The sequence below is a fragment of the Elephantulus edwardii genome, unplaced genomic scaffold (assembly GCF_000299155.1).
Source record: "Elephantulus edwardii isolate Elephantulus edwardi_28Jun2011 unplaced genomic scaffold, EleEdw1.0 scaffold00161, whole genome shotgun sequence".
Lineage (NCBI taxonomy): Eukaryota > Metazoa > Chordata > Mammalia > Macroscelidea > Macroscelididae > Elephantulus > Elephantulus edwardii.
Window position 1 is genome coordinate 6,638,847 of NW_006399911.1, and position 21,636 is coordinate 6,660,482.

The 21,636-nt window shown below is 39.5% G+C and overlaps 1 protein-coding gene across 1 annotated transcript in view; it reads left to right on the forward strand.

The window, feature by feature from the left end:
• Positions 1–21,636, forward strand: part of EEFSEC (eukaryotic elongation factor, selenocysteine-tRNA-specific) — a 384,789-nt gene that overhangs the window by 177,329 nt on the left and 185,824 nt on the right. Inside the window, exon 3 of the mRNA XM_006895177.1 lies at positions 18,355–18,451. Coding sequence (XP_006895239.1) covers positions 18,355–18,451 — 97 coding nt within the window. The remainder of the gene's footprint in view (positions 1–18,354; positions 18,452–21,636) is intronic.

Consider the following 21,636-nt stretch of genomic DNA (forward strand, 5'->3'; position numbering starts at 1 on the left):
TGTGGTTTTAATTTGCATCTCTTATTGCCAGTGATTTTGAGCATTTGTTCATGTGTCTGTTGGCCACCCAAATCTCTTCCTCCGTGAAAAGTCTTCTCATGTCTTTTGCCCATTTTGTTATTGGGTTATCAGTCTTTTTCTTCTGGAGGACCAGGAGTATTACTTTTTTTTTTAATTAATTTTAATTAAAGTTTACAGAGACGTTGGATTTCTATTCATTCATTGTTGTACACTTTTCCCTACCTACCTTTCTCCCCCAGTTCGCTCTTCTCTTTAAAAAGTAAAAGAAAAATTCTTGTATTGTTATACACTATCTCCCCCCAAGTCCACTTCAGGCACAGGAGTATTCTCTAAACTTTTGTTATGAAAGCCTTGTCTCAGATGGTATTTCTAAACTTTTTTTTTCTCAGTAGATTTTCTTTTACCCTGTTAAACAATTTTTTGATGAGACTGAGACTGAGATTTAACCTTTAGGCAGTCCCATTTATTAATATTATCTTCTCCAGATTATGCATTTATAGCTGTATTTGTCAACCTCTTTATGCTATAGATTGGGCCTTCTAAGCTTGGTCTCAGTTTGTCCCTTATGAACTTCATAGTTTTGGGCTTTGCTCCCAGGTCTTGAGACAGTTAACAGCTTTAGTTTGCTTGCCACCACAATCAGCACTCTTGGTATCAGCAGCCAGGAAATCAAAAGATGAATTGCATTAGGAAAGTCTGCTGTCAGGGGCATCTCCAGAATATTGAAGAGCAACAATGTCAGTCTGGACACTAAGGTACACCTGATCCAGGCCATGATCTTCGCAATTGCTATGAATCAGAAAACTGAACAGTGACTCTGGATGGCAGAAGGAGAATTGATGCCTTTGAGCTATGGTGCTGGAGGAGAGTACTGAATATACCCTGGACTACTAGGAGAGCAAGCAGGTTTGTTCTGGAGAGGGTGAAACAAAGCTGCTCCTTGGAGGCAATGATTCTGTAGCTCTGTCTGAAATACTTTGGGCATATTGCAAGGAGGAACTAGTCCTTGGAGTTGGATGTCATGCTTGGGAGGGTGGAGGGACAATGCAAGAGAGGAAGCCTCTGGATAAGATGGGTTGATTCAGTGACTGGGGTAATGAGGGTAAGTGTCTCAGAGACAATAATGTTGGCTCAGGATAGAGCAGGATTCGGAGCTACTTATGACACATAACAAAAACCCAGGCCTCTGATCTACCTTGAGTTGTTTTTTGTGTAGAGTGTGAGATGTGGATCCTGTTACAGCTTTCTGCAGGTAGCAGTCCAGTTTGCAGCACCATTTGTTGAAGTGGTTGTCAGTTCTCCACTTGATAAGTTTTGTTTCCTTGTTAAATATCAGTTGACCATAAATAGAGAGGTCCATTTCTGTGTTCTTTGTTCTGTTCCATTGGTCTGTGTGACTGTCATTGTACCAGTACCATGCTGTTTTGGTTACTACAGCTGTGTAATAGATTTTGAGGTCAGGGAGTGCTATGCCTCCCACTTTGTTTTTGATTTTCAGATGTGTTTTGCTTATTTGGGGTCTCTTTCCTCTCCAAATAAACTTAACAATTTCTCAAAATGAATTAGGTATCTGTATTGGGATTATATTGAACATAAAGATTGCTTTTGGTAGGATTGTCTTTCTCACTATATTGAGTCTTTGTATCCATGAGCAGGGCATGTTTTTCCATTTATTTAGGTCTTTTATTGTTTCTTGTAGAAGTTTCTGTAGTTTTATTTGTTCAGGTATTTTGTTTCTCTAGTTAGGCTCATTCCCAAGTATCTCAGTTTGAGGTTGGCTATGATATCCCTAGTATCACGACCTCTTCTAAATCCAGCCTGTACACCTGGCAGCTCTCTGTTGACATATTGTTCCAAACGTTTTTGGATAATTTTCAGCAGAATCTTGCTTGCATGTGATATTAGTGATATTGTTTGATAACTTCCACACTCTGTTGGGCCACCTTTCTTTGGAATGGGAACAAATATCGATCTTTTCCAGTCAGTGGGCCAGCTGGCTGTTCTCCAGATTTTTTGGCACAGCTTAGTGAGCACATACAGGCCAGTGTCTGTCTGTTGAAATACGTCAATTGGTATGCTGTCAACTCCTGGAGCCTTCTTTTTTGCCAGTTCCTTCAGAGCAAATTTGAACTCTCTCCTTCATCACCATAGGCTCTTGCTCATATGTCATTTCATGAAATTCTTCTGTGTCAGCCCATTCCTTCTGATACAGTGTCTCTGTGTATTCCTTCCATCTTCTCTTGATACTTCCTGGATCATTTAACATTCTACCCAAAGTCTTGGCAGAAAGCAAAGAATACCAGAAGAATGTCTATCTGAGAAGAATGGAAATCCCAGAACATTTGATTGTGCTAATGTGAAACCTGTACTTGGACCAAGAGACAGTCGTCAGAACACAGCAAGGAGACACTATATGGTTCAAAATCAAGAAGGGGGTTCGTCAGGGATGTATTCTGTCTCCATACCTTTTCAATCTGTATGCAGAACAGGTCATCCCAGACGCTGGGCTGTACGAAGAGGAATGTGGCATCAGGATTGGTGGAAGAGTCATCAACAACCTGCGTTATGCAGATGACACAACCCTGCTTGCTGAAACTGAGGAGGACCTGAAGCGCTTGCTGCAGAAGGTCAAGGACTACAGCTTCGTACATGGATTGAAGCTCAACATCAAGAAAACAAAGATTCTCACCACTGGGCCAATTGGCAGCATCAGTATGGATGGTGAAGAGATTGAGATAGTTAACAGTTTTAGTTTCCTTGGCTCCACAGTCAACACTCTTGGTAACAGCAGCCAGGAAATCAAAAGACGAATTGCATTGGGAAAGTCAGCTGTGCAGGACCTCTCAAGAGTACTGAAGAGCAATGACATCAGGCTGAAGACTAAGGTGCACCCGATCTGGGCTATAGCCTTCGCAATTACTTGGTATGCATCAGAGAATTGGACAGTGAATAGGGATGATAGAAAGAGAATTGATGCCTTTGGGCTGTGGTGCTGGAGAAGAGTGTTGAATATACCATGGACTGCTAGGAGAACAAACAGGTTTGTCCTGGAGAGGGTGAAGCCGGAATGTTCCTTGGAGTCAAGGATTCTGAAGCTTCATCTGACATACTTTGGGCATGTTGCAAGGAGGGACTGGTCCTTGGAGAAGGACATCTTGTTTGGCAGAGTGGAGGGGAGGCGAAGCAGAGGAAGACCTTTGATGAGATAGATTGGCTCTGTGACTGGAGCAATGGGAATAAGTGCATTTGAGATGGCTAGGTTGGCACAGGATAGAACAGCAGTTAGAGCTCTTGTACATAGGGTCACTATGAGTCACAAACGCCTCGATGGCACATAACAACAACAGCATAATAATTGGTATTGCTTTTTTGGTTTCCTTCTCTGAGTTCTCTTTGTTGCTGTAGAGGAATCCTAATGAATTTTGAATATTGATCTTATATCCTGCGATCCTATTAAAATTGGTCTACTAGCTCTAACAATTTTTTTGGTGAATCCTACGGGTTTTCTGTGTACACTGTCTTATCATCTGCGTATAGCATCAGTGTAACCATCTCTTTCCTGATCTAGATTCCTTTTATTTTCTTCTCTTGTCATATTGCCCTAGTAAGTACTTCCAATAAAGTGTTGAACAGAAGTGGTACATGTTAGCTTCTTTTGTTTCTCATGTTCCTTTTCTTCCTCCATCTCTTTTTTTCATTTTGTTGTTTCTTTCATTTCTTTCTTTCCTCTTACTTTTTCTTTTAAAATTTTCCCCCTTCCTGCCTTACTTCTGATGCCATCTTCTTTGCTGAAACTCTCATCTCTGCATCTTTATACTTGCCTTTCTCAGGACATTTCTCTCTGTCTCACCATTTCTGCAGAAATGTCAGAGAGGTCTCAGGTCTTTTTCTAATGTCTCTTCCATGAACCGGTTACATCCTGCACAATGGCCTATGGGATTGTGGGCAGTTCCTTTGATGATTTAAACTGCTTTTGTGGGACTCCAGCTTCTCAGAATGACTTCTTCTGAGTCTTAAAAAGAAAATAAATCATATTTTCTTTAAGGGCTTACTTCCAACCAGCAGTGTGGTGAGGATGGAGAGATGATATAAAGATCACTCAGCCTCATCATCCCTTTCATTGGAACTTGGTGGACATAGTGACATTTCTGAATTACTCAGGGGATAGCAACTGGAGCTGATGTGGCTTTGTCTGAGTGACACCTCATTTGTTGCCCAGGGAATGATCTCAAGAATTCTGAGAAAAGTGAATTTACTTCCGCCCTGGGGAGTCTGGAATTGATTTGGTTCTAGAAAGGAAAGCCACTCATCGGGAATGATTTTCAGAATATACAAGTCAGGGTGTTACCATTCCATGGAGAGATTCTTGGGTACAGATGAGTGGGGCATCCAGACTTCAAGTACCATGTGAGCTTTTACAGATTCCAGTTTATGTGGTCTGTGAGTGAAGTTGTTCTTTCTCTCCTTTTCAGCAGGATGATGGTGGTGGGTGACAGAGCTGAGATAATGTCAGTTGTGGAGTGGAAATAGATTTGAGTAGGCATAGGAAGGCAGGGAGGGGAGTGGGACTGTTGGAGTACAGTTTGGGGCTAGATACACTTGGACCACGAGGCAGTTGTGAAAACAGAGCAAGAAAACACTGTATGGTTCAAAATTGGGAAGAGTGTACGCCAGGGATGTGTCCTATCTCCATACCTTTTCAACTTATATGCAGAACAAGTTATCCAGGAGACTGGGCTGTATAATGAGACATGTGGCATCAGGATTTAAGGAAGATTCATCAACAGTCTGCATTATGCAGATGACACAACCCTGCTTGCTGAAACTGAGGAGGGCCTGAAGCACTTGCTGCAGAAGGTCAAGGACTGCAGGCTTCAATATGGATTGAGGCTCAATATCAAGAAAACAAAAATTCTCACCACTGGGCTGATTGGCAGTATCAGGATGGATGGTGAAGAGACTGAGATTGTTCACAACTTTAGTGTGCTTGGCTCCACAGTCAACACTCTTGGCACCAGCAGTCAGGAAATTAAAAGACACATTGAGATGGGAAAGTCTGTTGTTAGGGACCTCTCCAAAGTACTGAAGAACAGTGGTGTCACTCTAGAGACTCAAGTCCACCTGATACAGGCCATGGTCTTTGTAATCACTTGCTGTGCGTCAGAGAGCTGGACAATGACTAGGGAGGATAGAAGGAAAACTGATGTCTTTGAACTGTGCTGTTGGAGAAGAGTATTGAATATACCATGGAGTGCTAAGAAAACAAGCAGGTTCGTCCTAGAGAGACTTAAACTAGGCTACTCCTTGGAGGCAAGGATTTTGAAGCTTCATCAGACATATTTTGCACATGTTGCAAGATGGGACTACTTCTTGGAGCAGGACATCAGGTTTGGGAGGGTAGAGGCACAATGCAGGAGAAGAAGACCCTGCATATGATGGATTGATTCAGTGACTGAATGGGGGTGGGTGTGTCGGAGACAGTGAGATTGGCACAGGGTAGAGCGGGGTTTACCTGGGGTCACTGTGATTCACAGGCAACTTGACACATATGTTAAACAACACATGTGTTCAAGGAATTTAAGGAGGTGAATCAGGGAAAGAGTCTAGGTAGATGATTTAGGGGCCATGGACCTACCTGAAGGAATATAAGAGAGCAGGTTGGTGCTTCTTGGTGCCTTCAGGTTGACTGCTCAGGCCCTAGGAACTTGGAGTTGGTCTATGCTGAGTATGGTAGGGAGCTGAGTGCTCTCTGGTGATAATAGCTTGGCCTGTGATAGAACTCATTGAGAATGAAGACCGTAAGGTGGGCTGGAGCCAGACTCAAAGAATCTATTAATCACTGCAGTAACTAATGACCTTAGAATTCTTGAATGAGAAACTAGGAGACTACTGTACTACGACCAGAAATCAGGAGGGTAGGATTGGAAAAACACTGGCAGAGGGCTGGCTACGACTATGATTGGAGTGAGTTCTTGCTAAAGATAATGGGTTTTGGAAGAATTTGTGGAGGAAGGGGAGTTCAGGGGACAAAGAAGTGCATGCTGGGAGGAGGCCTATAAGCACAAAGCAAGGGGAGCCTGGGAAAAGGACAGTCTGAGGGCCAGCAGAGAGGAAAAGTTTTGGGAAAAGGTGAATAAGGAGGGTGGGGAGCCAGCTAGTTGTGAGGCGCCTGGATCAGACACTACCTGGGGAAAACAAATCCAAGAGGAAGAGAGCGTTGCCATGAATTTTGTGGAAATTGGTACTCTTCTGAGCGTCTTCTTGCCTCCTTTTCCTCTCATTTCGTCTTGGTTTTGCATAGAGTTGGAACCTTTTTGCATAGGTGATGCAGCCCTCACTTCCTTTTCTCTGGGAGCTCATTGACCCAGAGGAGTTGCTGAGTTCCTTGACCTGAATGTGGAGATGATAAAAGTGATGCTGTTAGAAAATCTGACAATATAATTATCATAAGAGTTTGGAATGAGGGTTGCAGAGTGGAGTATACTCGGGTTGAGGGTGGGAGGGTGCAGGGGGATTGTATACCAATGAAGGAGTTTTTTTTTCTTTTAAAGAAGAGTGAACTGGAGTTGGGGGGGTGGGCAGGGAGAAAAGTGCAACAATGAATGAATAGAAATCCACAATCTCAGTAAATATTCATTGACATTAATAATTAATAATAATAATAATAAAAAATAAAAATCTGACCGTAAACTCCTAATGAGCAAACCCATCAGTATTTACTGAGATATATGAGAAATAAGAACTAGAAGTGGCAGTGAGGTCAAGTGAGGCGTTAGGTCTCTAAAAAAGGAGACCTGGGAATGTGGAAAGATAATGGGAGAGTCCAGAGAAGAGACTAGTGAAGGCTGCTGTACCATCTTTACACACAGTTGATGCCTGGTGGCAGGGCCTCTCTTGGCCTCTTCTCTTGCCTCTTACCAGGGTGGGTTCTTTGCATGCTTCCTTCCAGGTACTGAGGTAGGGGGACATGAGGGAAAGGCCTGATTCAAGGAACTTAGATGGATAGCACGACTCAGAATGAGGGACATGTCTGTGATCATCTCAGACAGCTCATCCTTTCAATATTATATTTTTAAAAAATTGTTATTAACTTGCATAGGTTAATATACATTGCTTTTGTTCGTGTGCTTCATGTTTTTAAAATTTTTCTACTTTAATTGAAATTTTAATGAAAGTTTATAGAGCACTTGGATTTCCATTCATTAATTTTTGTACATTTTCCTCCCTACCCACCCCACCAGTTTGCTTTTCTCTTTGGAAAACAAAACAAAACAAAACAAAACAAAAAACCCTTTCATTGTTACCCCCACCCCAGTTCGTTTTGCTATGCAGCTCTTATTCTGGATAGTTGTCATACAAAAAATAACTAATCATATATTTCTTTTAAACAGTTCTTTCCCCTTCTGTTTCAATACAGTGAATATTATTTATCCCCTCTTTTCTTGGTTTCCCCCCAATCCCCATGTCAGTCTTGTTTTATAATGGTGGTATTATGCAGTATTTGTCCTTTTATGACTGAGATATTTCACTCAGCATAATGTCCTCCAGGGTCACCAATTTTGTATAATATTTCATGAGTTCCTTGTTTTTCAGTGCTGCATAGTATTCCATTGTGTGATTATAGCACAGCTTTTTTGATCCATTTGTTTTTTGATGGGTAGTTGGGTTGTTTACATTTCTTTGCTATTGTGAAAAATGCAGCAATAAACATAGGTGTGCATGTATAGGTTTTGGTGACAGTTCTGATTTCTTTAGGGTATATTCCCTGTAGTGGAATTGCTGGGTCGAATAGTATTTCCATTTGCAACATTTTGAGAAAGCGCCATACTTCCGTCCATAGTGGTTGCACCATTTTACACTCCCACCAACAGTGAATAATGGTTCCAGTTTCTCCACAACCTCACCAATATTTGTTGTTTGCTGTTCTGTTGAACTTTGCTATTGTTGCTGGAGTGAGATGGTATCTCCTAGTTGTTTTGATTTGTCTTTCTCTTAGAGCTAGAGATTTGGAACATTTTTTCATGTGTTTGCTCGCCATCTGAATGTCTTTTTTGTTGAAGTGTCTGTTCATATCTTGTGCCCATTTTGCGACTGAGTTGTTTACCTTTATCTTGTTGAAGTACTGGAGTATTCTATAAATTCTAGATATAAGTCTTTTATCAGATGTGCATTACCAAATATTTTTTCCCAGTTTGTGGGTTTTCTTTTTACCTTGTTGGAGAAGTTTTTTTGATGTGCAATAGGAATTTGCTTCTTCTTCTTTTTTGTTTTGTTTTATTGGGGTACAACAGTTTGTATTTTCTCTCTCTCTTTTTTTTAACTTTCTACTAACATAAAAATTTACCTGTTACTTATCATGTGACATTGATACCATCTTTTAAAAAAAAGAAAAATGTATACTTTATTCGGTATTAATAGGTTTGAACATATTTTTTTTTTATTTCCATTCATTCATTGTTACACATTTTCCTCCCTGTCCTCCCCTTTCCCTCCAGTTCGCCTTTTTCTTTGGAAAAAAAGTTATTTCATTGTTAAACATTTAACCACCCTCCCCAGACCACTTTACTATGCAACTCTTAATCTTGATTCTTGTCATACCAATCATACCTATTCATATGTTCCTTTTATATGATTCGCTACCTTGTCTATTTCAATGTCGTGCCTATTATTTATCCCCTTTTTTTCTTAGTTTTCCCCCAACCCCCATATCCGTCCTGGTCTATAACAGTGGCATTATACAGTATTTGTCTTTTTTGTGACTGAGATATTTCAGTCAGCATAATGTCCTCCCATTTTGTATAATATTTCATGATTTCTTTGTTTTTCAGTGCTGCATAATATTCCATTGTGTGAATATACCACAGCTTCTCTGTCCATTTGTTTGTTGATGGACACTTGTGCTGTTTCCAACTCCTTGCTGTTGTGAACAAAGTCACAATAAACAGTAGGGTGTGTGTGTGTGTATATATATCTGCTTGGGTGGCCGTTATGGTTTTTTTAGGGTATATTCCTGGTAATGGGAATACATTTGCTGGGTCAAGTAGGTTTTCTATTTGTAACTTTTAGAGAAAGTGCCATACTGCCTTCCACAGTGGTTGCACCATTTTACACTCCCATCAACAGTGAATAAGGGTTCCAGTCTCTCTACAGCCTTGCCAACATTTGTTGCTTGCTGCTCTGTTAAATTTTGCTATGCCTACTGGGGTGAGATGATATCTCATAATTGTTTGGGGGGATTTGTTTCTTAAAACATCCCATTCATCCATTTTCTTCTCTCCCTGTTGTAGGTGTTTCAGGATGCTTGGGAGATGGTTCATGTTGTGGGTTAGGGCTTCTAGAGTTCATGCAAACTTTTCTCTAATAAAGTTTATTGTCCTTGGTTTTATTCCTAGGTTTTTGATCCACTTTGAGTTGGTTACTCCTAGGTATTTGATCCACTTTGAGTTTGTTTTTGTGTATGGTGTGAGGTGTGGGTCTTGCTTGAGTTCATTCGTGTTTTATATAGTCATTCGTGTACCTTATTCTTGCACTATGTCTATTATTACTACCCTGTCTTTTCAAGTCCACAGGGAATTTTTTCCTTCTTTTTAAAAACTGATTTTTATAAAACCATTTATTTACATTTCATTCATGTAACTGTGTTTCATTTATGTAGCGGTGTTTTATACAGTCTTTCATATCTTTTAATTGTTCTGATTAAGTTCTGAATAATAGTTCAAACTGTTGATACTGTTCCTTAAATGTTTCCCTGACTTTTTAACAGATACTTGTTTAAAATAAAGTATGTGAGTAGGCAATTGCATCTATTTAGAATTTTATTTTCTTTGAAAGATTTCTTATATCCTGAGTTTGCATTCTTATTCGTTATTTAAAACAAGCTCTTTAAAGTAGAACATAGTAAGAAAGGACATTCATACTTTAAACATTATTATGTTAACTTAAAAAACACACACTGTTTATAAGAGAAAATGCTTTGTTCATAGCTTGTGTCTCTCATTTCTGTTGTTATTGTTGTTGTTAGGTGCCACTGAGTAGAGAATGACTTATAATGACTCTATGAACAACAAACAGATTTCAACCCTGTCCTATCCTGGGCCATCCTTACAATATCTGGCACACTTAATTGAGCTCATTGCTGAAGTCACTGTGTCAGTCCATCTTATTGAAGGTCTTCCTCTCTTAAGCTGACCCTTTACCTTTCCACGCATTATTTCACTATGCATACACTATTTCCCAAAGATTATCACAGTATGTTATCTTTCATTTATGTGATCTGAATTCAGTTAAGTAAGCTGTAGTCTACACTTTCTTTTTGGTTAGGGTTTATAGTTTTAGAAGGTCTAGAATGTAGTGATAACAAAAATACTGCAACTTGTGTGTTCTAATAAATAGCAAACCAATGCATGTTTTAGAGCATAGTCCTGTTTGTGGCTCATAATGACCCAGAGGCTGTAAATCTTTTTGAGAGGACATTGCTGAGGAATGCCTGGTAGATTTGAACTGCTGTCCTTACTACCAACTGCTAGTTTGCCACTGACACATTATGCACTATACCCTAGAGTTCTTTGTTAGCTTTTCAAGCAGCCAGTATAACCCAAATTGACTTTTTTCTCTCCAACTTATCATTTCTGTTGGTGGCATCTTGTATGTGAGGGCAGTGTTCCAGTGTTGTAGAGGAGTGTTTCAGCTGAATTTCCCTGAGAAAATGTAGTAAGTTACTCATTCTGCTATAAGTGTTTTGAGTTGCTGGTTGATAAGTACATACATTCCCTTGTCTGGGGCCCAAGGATCCCAGAATTTTGTTCTACTTGTCACTGCTGTGAAACTCTCCACCCAGCTCCTGTTTCCTTCTAATATAAACCAATTGACTATAGTTTTGAAGAATATTTTTATATGGGGACCATCATGCATCATGCATTATCTATCATTTCCATCTTGAGCTTGTTTAAATGGAAATGAGATTAGAGACCAATCAGAGTGCAGATAGGTTCTTCAGTATTTACAACCTCCCTTAATCACCTCTCTTACAGTTTTCGTGTTCACACCTAATTTGGCATGAGTTTGTAAAGACATTTGCCTTAATCATGTCTAAAGCATTTAGCCTACATCTCATACAAGGAGCTATTTTTGCCCTGTTGTTTCATGCTGCTGAGTTAAATTATGCTATTACATTTTATGACATAACTGAGTTGTTTACTGGTTACGCACAGCTGGCCCGTAGAGACAAAAGTACAGAGATGTGTTTGACTCTTGGACACAGAATACGAGCCTCTAGCAGCCACTGTGCAGGGAGGGCACGTGTGCCCAAGAGGCAAGTGTAGGTTCCATGAGGACACAGATGGCATCCATCACAGATGTCCATGAGGGGACTTCTACTGAGCCTGTTATTTATGTCAAGTAATACTAATTTTCTATTTAGGTAGTAATATAAAATGATATTTTCTAGGAAATTTGTTTAAATTAGAAGGTAGAGTTTTTAAAGAAAAAATTTAAGAGAACACTGGCTCAGGTGGCACAGAGCTCATCAAGTGGTCATGTCGATGCTCTATGTTTAGGGACCCCTAAAATGGGGGAACAGGGTAGGGGGCAGAGGGCCACAGGACTTTGTTCTCCTTTCTCTGTGCCTTGGCCAGGGAGTAGGTGAGTTGACATCGTTCTATCTTCTGTGCATGAGTTTGGAGAGATTAGTGGTAACATCTAACAGAATAGGTTGTCTTATTGCTTAGGAGATGATGGAGATCATCTGGGTCTCCCAGAAACCGGAGGAGAGAGAGTGAGGTCCTCCCTTCTGAGAATGGCATGTTGCTGGGAGAGGCCATTCTTTGGAAAGAGGTATCATGCTTGGAAAGCTAGTGCGATGATGAAAAAGTAGAAGATATTCAAGCTGGTGGATTGACAGAGTGACTGGAGCAATGAGTTTCAATGTGTCATAGATGGTGACATTGGCATAGGATTGGACAGGGTTCAGATCTGTTGTTCATAAGATTACTATGCATCATACTCAACTTGATGGAGCCTAACAGCAACAGTGATGACTTAGGAGCTATGATGTTAGTTTAAAGACTAAGGTGTGCCTGATCCAAGCCCTGGTGTTTACACTTACTTCATGTACATGTGAGCACGTGAAAGGTAGGCAAAGTTTTCTCATACTTCAGGCTTTTTTTTTAAGAAAGGACAGTCTCTAGAGAAGGACATCATTATTGGAAAAGTTGGAGGATCAGTGAAAGAAAGGAAGACCCTCAATGAAATGGATTGATATGGTGACTGGAACAATTTAAGAGCATGATGTAGGATCAGGCAAATTTTTTATCTCTATGAATTGGAGTTAACTGAGTAGCACCCAACAGCAGTAACATCCCACCACAGAAACTAATGATATTAAGCATGGTGTGATTTTCATGTGTTTATTGGTCATTTAGAAGCCTTGGTGGCATAGTGTGTGGTATGTTGAGCTGCTGATTGCAAGATTGACAGTTCAGATCCAACAGCCACTTTATAGGGCATAGGTGAGCAGTGCACTTCCTTAAAGATTTACTGCCATGGAAGCCTGAGGGAGGATCACTCTGAGTAAAGTCAACTCAGTGCATTGGCTTTGTTGCTGAAGTTACTGATCATTTGCCTTGATCTTTTTGAGAGAAATAGCTATTTATCCCTTTATTTATTTACAAATGTTCTAATTTTTTTATGATTGAACTCTAAGAGGTCTTTATTTAATCTAAGAGATTAAGTGTATTATGTTCTTATATGTGGATCTTCTCAATGTTAGAATATGCATATGATAGCTTCTCTAAATTACTGAGGAGCAGTGATGTCAGTTTGAAAACTAAAGTACGCCTGATTTAGACCATGGTCTTTTCAGTTGCTTGCTATGCGTCTAAAAGCTGGAAATTAACAATGGATGACCGTGAAGAAGTGATGCCTTTGAGATGTAGTGTTGGAAAGGAGTACTGAATTAATATGGACTGCAAAAGAACAGACAGCTGTGTCTTAGAGAAAGTGCAGCCGGAGTGCTCCTTAGAGGCAAAGATGACAATCCTTCATCTCATATACTTTGGATATGTTAGTATGAGAGGCTGTGCCTTCAAAAGCGACATCGTGTTTGGAAATGTGGAAGGTCAATGAAAGAAACAAAGATCCCCAGTGAGATGGATTGACACAGTGACTGCAACCATGGGCTCAAATATGTCAGAAATGATGAAGACGACACAGCTCAACGGTACTCAACAACAACAGTATCTGTTATAAACTCATTTCCATCAAACCAGAACCTACTTGTAGCTGAACTTGCAGTGGATGTTTCTTGAGGCTGTAAATTGCATGGGAAGAGATTACCCATCTTTCTTCCACAGAGCTGCTGGTGAACATTATCTGATATGTATTTTTTTCCTTATAAATGGAATCATGCAATATGTGTATTTATTTTATTTTTTTTGAGCATTAAGTAAAAGCATCTGTTATTTATTGTGATTTTAATGAAAGTTTACAGAAAAATTGTATTTTCATTTGTTCATTCTTGCACATTTTCCTGTATATTCTATTTGCATTTTTTGTTTCTGTTTTTTTCCTTTTTTTAAACAAAAACCAAACACAAAACAGTTGCATAATTTCCTCCCTCCATCACCTTCACCCTAGTCCACTTTGCTATGCATCTCTTATTCTGGGCTGTTGTCATACAAAATAATGCCTAATCATATATTCCTTTGAAACAATTCTTCCCTTCATTTGTTCCAATGCAATGTTTATTATTTATCCTCTCTTTTCTTAGTTCCCCCCTAACCCTCATTTCAGTCCTGTTTTATAACAGTGGTGTTATGCAGTATTTATCCTTTTGGGACTGAGATATTTTACTGAACATAATGTATTGCAGGGTCACACATGTTGTGTAATATTTTATGAGTTCCTGATTTTTCAGTGCTGTGTAGTATTCCATTGTGTGAGTATGCCATAGTTTTTCTATCCATTCATTTGTTGATGGGGCAGTATATGATGTTTGCATATGGTATGGATTAAAAATCCAGCTCTATGCTTTTTCTCAGACTCAATTGTTGAAAAGACTATGCTTTCCCTGTTGAATGGATTTGATACGCTTGTAGAAAATCAATTGACCATATTAATGAGAATTAATTCTTGAGGTATTGCTAAGAACACAACAGATTCATCCTGGAGAGGGTTAAATCAGGGTGCTCCTTGTAGGCAAGGATTCTGAGGCTTTGTCTGACATACTTTGGTCATGTTGTAAGGAGAGACTGGTCCTTGGAGAAGGACATCATGTATGGGAGGGTGGAGGGCAGGTGCAGGAGGGGAATGCCCTCTGGGAGGTGGATTGATTCGGTGATTGGGGCAATCGGGATGAGTGTGTCAGAGACAATGAGATTGGTACAGGACAGAACAGAGTTTAGGGCTGTTGTACATAGGGTCGCTATGAGTCGCAAGCGACTCGATGGCACATAACAATAACAACAAACAACAACAACATTTTTTCTATTGGTCTATATGTCTATCCTTGTGCTAAGGACACATTATTTTGATTACTAGAGCTTTAGCTAAGTTTTGAAATTAGGAAGGGGGAGTGTTCTTTTTCTCACTGAAGATCGTTTTAGTTATTCACTTCCTTGAAAGTCCTAGGAGAGGGACATCATGCTTGGAAGGGTGGAAGGACAGAGAAATAGAGGGAGACCATCAACGAGATGAATCGAGACAGTGGGGTAATGAAGGTAGGTGTGTCAGACACAGTGAAGTTGTCACAGGATAGAGTAGTGTTCAAGGGCTATTATAGGGTCACCATGAGTTACAAGCAGCTCAGTGGCAAAGAACAAGAACAACTTCTGCAAAAGAAGCTTTTGAAATTTTAATAGGGATTGCATTGAATCTATATCTGGTTTTGGAAAGTAGCATTATCTTAACAATATTACATTACTGTTTGATATTTCAACCTGTAGAACGACCTTATTTCTTAAAATGCAGGTGTTCATTATGATAGAAATAGAGAATTAGTAAAATGTGTATGAAGATCTAAGGGCAGAAGATGGGAGTAGAGAGATGAGGATGGTCCATGAGGGGTTGCATGATTTGATGAGTAAAAGGAGGGATGAGTTAAGGAAATGGGAAAGATCCAGTGTAAAAACCAACGTATGCAAACTTTGTAAGTAAACCAGCATAAAATAAAAAAATTTTATTAAAGTAAAGGCAAATCTTCTTATGATAAGTTCTCTCAGTTTTGTTTATATGGAAATATAGAAATTTCTTTTTCATTTTTGAAGGTTTTTGTTTATTTGTTCTTACAGGATGTAGTTTTTGTCTGTAGTTTTTCTCTTTTAGCACTTTGAATATGCTGCTTGACTAACTTCTGACCTTCATAGTTTCTGATGAGAAATCAGCTGCTAATCTTAAGGAGACTCCTTTTTCCATGATGAATTACTTCTTTCTTGTTACTCTTAAGATTTTCTCTTTGATTTTGATGTGTCTAGATGTGAATTTCTTTTCATGTATTTAAAGTTTGCCAGGCTTCTTTGACATGTAAGTATGTTTTTCTTCATATTTGGGACTTTTTTGGGTCTGTTCTTAATGTTCTTTCTGCCTTGTGTCTGACATCTCCTCTTGTCCTTTTGGAACTCATATTCCGCATAAACTATCATGCTTAGATATCTCACGTATCTCTGAGGCTGATTATGTTCCTCATCTTTTTCCCCCCTTTCTTCATGCTGAATAAGCTGTATTGATTTGTCTTCAAGTTTGCTGATCTTTTCCTTTGCTTGCCTAGATCTTCTGCTAAGATTCTCTAGTGAATTTTAAAAATTGTAATTATTATGCTTTTCAGCTCCAGAATTTCACTTTGATCTTTTCATCCCTCCTTCTTTAATTTATTTTTTTATTAAAAAATCCCCCAAGCAATTGAAGTAATTTCTAGCTCTTTAGATAATCTCTGTTTGGTTATATATTATACTCATATTTTCCTTAGACATGGTTTCCTTTAGTTTTTTTAAACATACTTAGGATGACTTTATTAAAATATTTGTCTAAAAAATTTGTCTAGTAATTTTAATATCTGGGCTTTCTCAGGAACAGTTTTTGTGAACTTTCCTTTTCTTGGATTTAGGCTATATTTTTGTTTCTTTGTACATATTGTACTTTTTTAAAAAAATTGACGTTTTAAAATAACATGAAATCTCTGGGAATCAATTCCATAATGTCAAACAATTACTTCTGGTTGTTTTTGACAGATGCTTCTGGGGAAAGGCTGTTTGCATTGTCTGAGCTCCAATTCAGGCCAAAAAAAAAAAAAGACAAGCTTTTTAAGTGAGATCTTTTATCAGGCAAATCAAATTATGACAGTTCCCTGGGAATGCTGGGAATGAGACTTTTGATGCCATTTTCCTCCAGCCAGTGATTGCCAGGCTGCTGGTTTTCAAGAATGCTACAGAGTTGAGGAAAGAATAGGATAGATTACAATGTCCAAAGCTTACTTAAAGGAACCCTGCTGGTACATTGGCTTAAGAGTTTACCTGTTAACTGAAAGCCTGGCAGTTCAAACACACCAATTGTTCCATGGGAGGAAAAACGAGGCCATATGCTCCTGTAAAGATTTTCATGCTTAGAAACTCTGTTGGACGGCTCTATATTGCCTTTTAGGATAATTATAAGGTAAAATTAACTTGATGGCAGGAAATGGAGTTAAATTTTACATATTTTTACTAAAAGTCTTTTTTTTTTTTTAAATTTGTACTTCTCATATTGCTGAAGGCTTCTGGTTTATTTTCAGCATTCTGAAAAAGTTGATTTTGCCAATATTCTCATTAGTCTTATGGAGGACAGAAATTTTCTCAGTCTTTGCCTTGCCATTTCTGTTGCCCTTTCAATGTGAAAGTTTGGAGTATAAATATGTGTATAAGTCTAAAGCACAGATTTATACCCTAGCAGTTCATCACAAAACCATGGCAAAAGTCAGTCATTTGTTGTTGCTGTGGCCTGTCAAGTTGAAAATGACTCATAGCTTTCCCTCTAGAAGGTTTTCAGAGGCTGTATATCCCATGGGTGGAGATTGCCCATCCTTCTCCCACAGAGCTTCTGGCGGCTAGTGAATTTGAACCACATGCCTTTGTGATTGCAGCACAGCTTCTTATCAGTGTTAGTATGTTTATCACAGTTTTATTTCTAATAGTTGAAATCCTGAAATATTCTAACAGTTAAGGGGAAATCACTTACTCTTTATACTATTGTATAGCCCTCAAAAATTGAAGAAAATGCCAGGGAAGAAGGAAATATACCTTAGAATTTGAGGGTGCTGATTCTTGAAACAGATGGATGTGTTTGAATTTGGCCCCTTGGTTTATAACCAATGATTGTCATTTATACAGTTACAACAATTCCGTAAAAACATATGGTTGGGTTTGCTAAGCCAGTTGTTACTGCTTTTGTGGTTGCTGTCATTCAACAAAAATTCTTAATGATAAAAAAAAAACACCCAACAACAATAATTCTTTATGATGAAGGGAGCTCTTGTGGCCTAGTGGTAAGAAGCAGCATTGCAGTCCTGAAGGCAAATGGCTCAAATCTACCAGCTGCTCCATGGGAAAAGGATGAGCAATCTCCTTGGTTGTGAGTAACTGCTTCTTAAGACCTACTAGAGAATCAGCTCTGGGTCAGTTGTAGCTCAGAAGTAGACAACAACAATAACAAAAATGTAAATAAAATAATAGGATATGGGATTGTGGACAAATTGTTTTAAGCAAAACAGGAAAATCCCTTAATGAAGCATAAGGGAAAAAATTAAGATTGGGGGGGGGAATACAACATTTGGTTTTATGACTTGTTTTCTCTTTCCCCGTTTCTTTTTTCTGACAGCATTGCACGGGTTGTTTTGTTTTTAATGAGAAAAATAAATAGACAATCTCAAGGAACCTCTTCCACAGAAGCAGGGCCCTGCAGGTGGATTTCCTACTGTGTGGTCAGGAATGCCCTCTTGGTGTGTCGGCTGTGTAGGTGCCCTTTACGGAGCCTTTGGTCACTGGTATTTCTAGAGTCTCTCCAGGATGTGGACTGTATCTGCTGTCCTTTTTAAGGGGATCGCAGAGGCAGGAGGACACTGAAAGTGAAGTTTAAGACCTAAGAAGACCCTTATAAATTCTACTGTCCATTTCAAGGCTTCCCTTTGGGTCTTTCCTTTTCTCTCCTGCAAAATGGCAGTGAATAATATACTGTATTCCTGAGGTGTTTCTGAAGGGATTAAAAAAGAGATGCCTGATAGTTCTTGGTTTTTCCCCAGGGTTTTGTGGACGTACTTTGTCCCTGCTGATAGTCTATGTGGTTGTGATGAGACTTGTTTTTCCACTCTAGGTTTCGAGGAGCGCCGATCATACCTGTGGCGGCGAAGCCTGGGGGACCAGAGGCACCTGAAACAGAAGCTCCACAGGGCATCTCAGAGCTTATTGAGGTATTGCCAGCTGGGATCCTTTGCCCTTTCAGCCTTTCTCAGGTGTCTGTGTATCTTATTCTGTCCAAAGAGAGAGAGAGAATGGGAAAGAGGAGGCGATTGTGGGGTGGGGTGGGGTGGAGGTGGAGGGATAGAGAGACCCTGAACCAACTCAGGAAGAAGACTTGAGTTGAGTCCATTAACCTTACACATCTTAGCATATCCACCCCTGTTCAGTATAAAAAGAAACAAAACAGAGGGCTAGAAGATACCAATAAAGGGGCTTACTAGAGTTCTTCACTCATATAGCAGTTCTAGCCAGCCTGCAGCTTGACAGTGTCCTCCATCCCACCACTTCCGCACTAAGCCCTCCAAGCCTGAGGATCAGCTGGGGTGAAGCAGATGGCTCAGGAGCAGAGCAGCACAGCCTAAGTCCTATAGCCTCAGTGGCTATAGGTCCAGTGGTCAGTACAGCCCAAGTTCTTAGAGGGAAGGAGCCCAGCTAACAAGCCAGGGGCCTGTGACAGTCAGCAGAGAGTATGGTTGTTATGGTGGCAACACTGTGATGGACAGTATTGAGGACGGAGATGGTGGTACTCTCTGGTTGAATATATATGGTGATTCTGGACTCCTGGGCTCAAATGTTTCTAACACTTGTTGTCTCTCTGATCTTGGGCAAATTATTTTATCTATTGTCTCAGTTTCTCTATTAATAAATTAGAGACTTGTCTTTTTTCTTTGTGCTGCTAAAATAGAATAGCATGTAGGTGACTTTAATGGACAGGAATTTATTTTCTCACATTTTAGGAGGCTAGATGATTGAATCCAGGGCACTGGCTGTAGGGAAAGGCTTTACTTCTCTGATGACTTGTGTGAAACATTCTTATTTCTCTCCAGAGTCTAAGTTCATTGATTTTTTTTCATGTGTTATAACATTTTCTCCTTAGTCTGTGCTACTTTGCATCAGTGTCTGATTTGCTCTTAATATATCTTTAAAGGAAATAGTTTAAGGTACACTTCGTCCCGATGCCCTCATTAACAGAACAATAATTTATGAGTGATAACCCATTTGTGAACATGTTGTTATTGTTAGTTGCCATCAAATATGACTCGTAGTGACACCATGAAAAACAACAGATCTGAACCCTGTCCTATCCTGTGCCATCCTCACAATCTCTGACACACTCATGTAGTCACTGTGTCAGCCCACCTGATTGAGGAGCTTTCTCTCTTTTACCATCCCTCCATGTTTCCAAGCATGATGTCACTCTTCAAGGAATAACCTCTCCTGGAAACATGCCCAAAGTACACAAGAGGAAGCTTCATCATTTTTGCCTCCAAGGAGCACGCTGGCTGCACCTTCTCCAAGACATATATGTCTCTTCTTTTGGTAGTCCCTGGGATATTCAGTACTTTTGTCCAGCACCACCACAGTTCAAAGCCACCACTTCTTCCTCTGTCTTCCTTATTCATTGTCCAACTCTCAGCAGCATAGTAAGTAATTGAAAAGACCAGGGCCTTTCAATTGGGCACACCCTACTCCTCAAACTTACATCATTGTTCCTCAATAATTTGGAAAGATCCTTGACTATAGACTAGTCCAATATGTCTCCTGATCTCCTTCTTGACTGCTGTTACTATGGGTATTGATTATGGTTTAAGACAGAGTAGGAAGTAGGATTGGCCAGCCACTTTTGAAATAGGAGGCCTCTGAAAATCCTTATTGTGGACATACGGCTTAGGATTTATAATGCTCATTTGGAGGAATACAATTCAGTCTCTAACAATCTACCCTATTGCCCCACAAAATACTTATTTCCACATAAAACATACATTCACCCCATATCATTTCCAACATCTTAAATCAAATCTGAACCCCAGATCTCCTCTTCCAGGTCATCTAAATCAAGCATAGTGAAACTTTATTTGTATTCCATTGTGAAGCAAAAATCTTCTCCATTAGTGATCCTGTGAAATCTAGAACACAAGTTATTTACTTCCAGAATATTATAGTAAGACAAATACAAAGAGACATTTCTGTTACAAATTAGGGAGAGTAAAAAGAGTTTATTGGCAACAAGCTAGTCCAAAATTCAATAGAGCAAGTTTCATTAGCTCTCAAGGTTTTAAAATAACTCTCTCTTCTCCAGGACCATCTGGACAGTGGCCCTGCCCTACAGAGTCTGGGTATTGGTCTTTCTCTCTGGTTTCTGGATGGAAAACCCTTGGTCTCTGGTCATTAGCCTAACCTCTCAGACCATTGAGAGGTCAACCATGGCCCCTTAACTTTGGGTGATCTCATTCTCCTGGTCCACCTGACTGGACCTCCTTGACCTCAGGTGACTTTGTTCTACTCCTTGGACATGGCATCCCTACCTCCTCAGCTTTGGGTGAAGGCGTCATCCCCTTGGCCACCTCATCTACAGCCTTGCACTTCTAGAACCAAGGTGGTGCAGATCTGATTCTGAAATTTTAGTGGCAAATTATCCACTTGTTAAAACAAAGTGATGGTTTCAGTTACTGAAATGGAGGCTGTCCTGCCCATCATAGTCTTGCTACCAGTTCTGCTGATCTTCAGACTGTTCTCAAATTAGTGCCTTCTTTTGTGGAAGACAAAGGTGTTTGTAAGCATGTCACTCCATCACCCCGTTTCTTGTCTATAAATTCCAGGAGAAAACAGCTTTTCTTTATTTTGTCCCTTTCTTTGTCTCTGTCCCTTTTATTTGAAGCTAATGGGATTTCTGCTATGATGGTTCATTAGATCCATCAGTCATGAACTTAATCTCTTTAACAAAAGAGAATGTGTCCAAGCTATTGGTGAAAGCTCTAGGACATACTTATCTGGTTTATACAACATAATTTCCAAAGCTTTAATTTTCTGATTTCATTTTGTATGGCTCATATTTAAGTCTTATCTTCTTCTTCTCACATTCTACTATAGGATGCAAAGAGGAACTACACAGTGCCCTTAAGATCTTGCTTAGAAACCTCCTCAGCTATAAAAGTTCTACATTTGACAAAATGTGGTTGCTATGTGCCATTGAGTCACTTGTGACTCATAGTGAGCCTATGTACAACATTCCTTTACCTTGCTCTATCCTGTTACAGTATTATTGCCAAGATAGTTGAACATAATTTAAACAATTTATTTTAGCATCATCATCTCTATAATGTCAAATCAAGTTCATTTCCTTTTTATTGGGACT